Source organism: Chaetura pelagica, unplaced genomic scaffold (genome assembly GCF_000747805.2).
Source record: "Chaetura pelagica isolate M959 unplaced genomic scaffold, ChaPel_1.0 scaffold232, whole genome shotgun sequence".
Lineage (NCBI taxonomy): Eukaryota > Metazoa > Chordata > Aves > Apodiformes > Apodidae > Chaetura > Chaetura pelagica.
The window spans coordinates 68239-68697 of NW_009952441.1; the positions used below are offsets into that span (position 1 = coordinate 68239).

Consider the following 459-nt stretch of genomic DNA (forward strand, 5'->3'; position numbering starts at 1 on the left):
CGGGGAGGTGGGGGGGGGGACAGTGGGGGGTGAGGGGGGGGTTTGGCTCACCCACCCCCCCCTCACCCTGCACCTCTGCCAGGGGCTCAGCCGGGAGACGGCCAAGAGGCTCCGCTTTGTTCCTGGCCTCGTCTACGTTGATGGTAAGGATGGGCCTCCCTGCCTGCTCCCTGCCCATTCCCAGCCCCTCTGCCCATTCCCAGCCCAGCATCCATCTGCACCGTGCCAGGGCTGGGGGCTGCCCTGAAGCCCAGCAAGGCTGTGGCACTCCGGGGTGTCCCCCTCGCCCTGGGGATGGGGTGGGTGCCCCCTTCTCCTTGTGGTGGTGGTCCCGGTGCTGCCCACCTGCCTTGCAGAGGGATCGGTGCGTGGGCAGAGCCCGGCACAGCGGGAGCAGAGCCTGGCCCACATGGAGACCCTGCTGCAGGAGCCTGGCTTTTCCTACCACCTGGCCTACCT

The 459-nt window shown here is 69.3% G+C and overlaps 1 protein-coding gene across 1 annotated transcript in view; it reads left to right on the forward strand.

Moving 5' to 3' along the window:
* Positions 1-61: 61 nt before the first annotated feature.
* Positions 62-459, forward strand: part of CTU2 (cytosolic thiouridylase subunit 2 homolog (S. pombe)) — a gene marked incomplete at its 5' end in the record, with an annotated part of 1871 nt that continues 1473 nt past the window's right edge. The window contains 2 exons of the mRNA XM_010008445.1: positions 62-143; positions 357-451. Coding sequence (XP_010006747.1) covers positions 62-143; positions 357-451 — 177 coding nt within the window. The remainder of the gene's footprint in view (positions 144-356; positions 452-459) is intronic.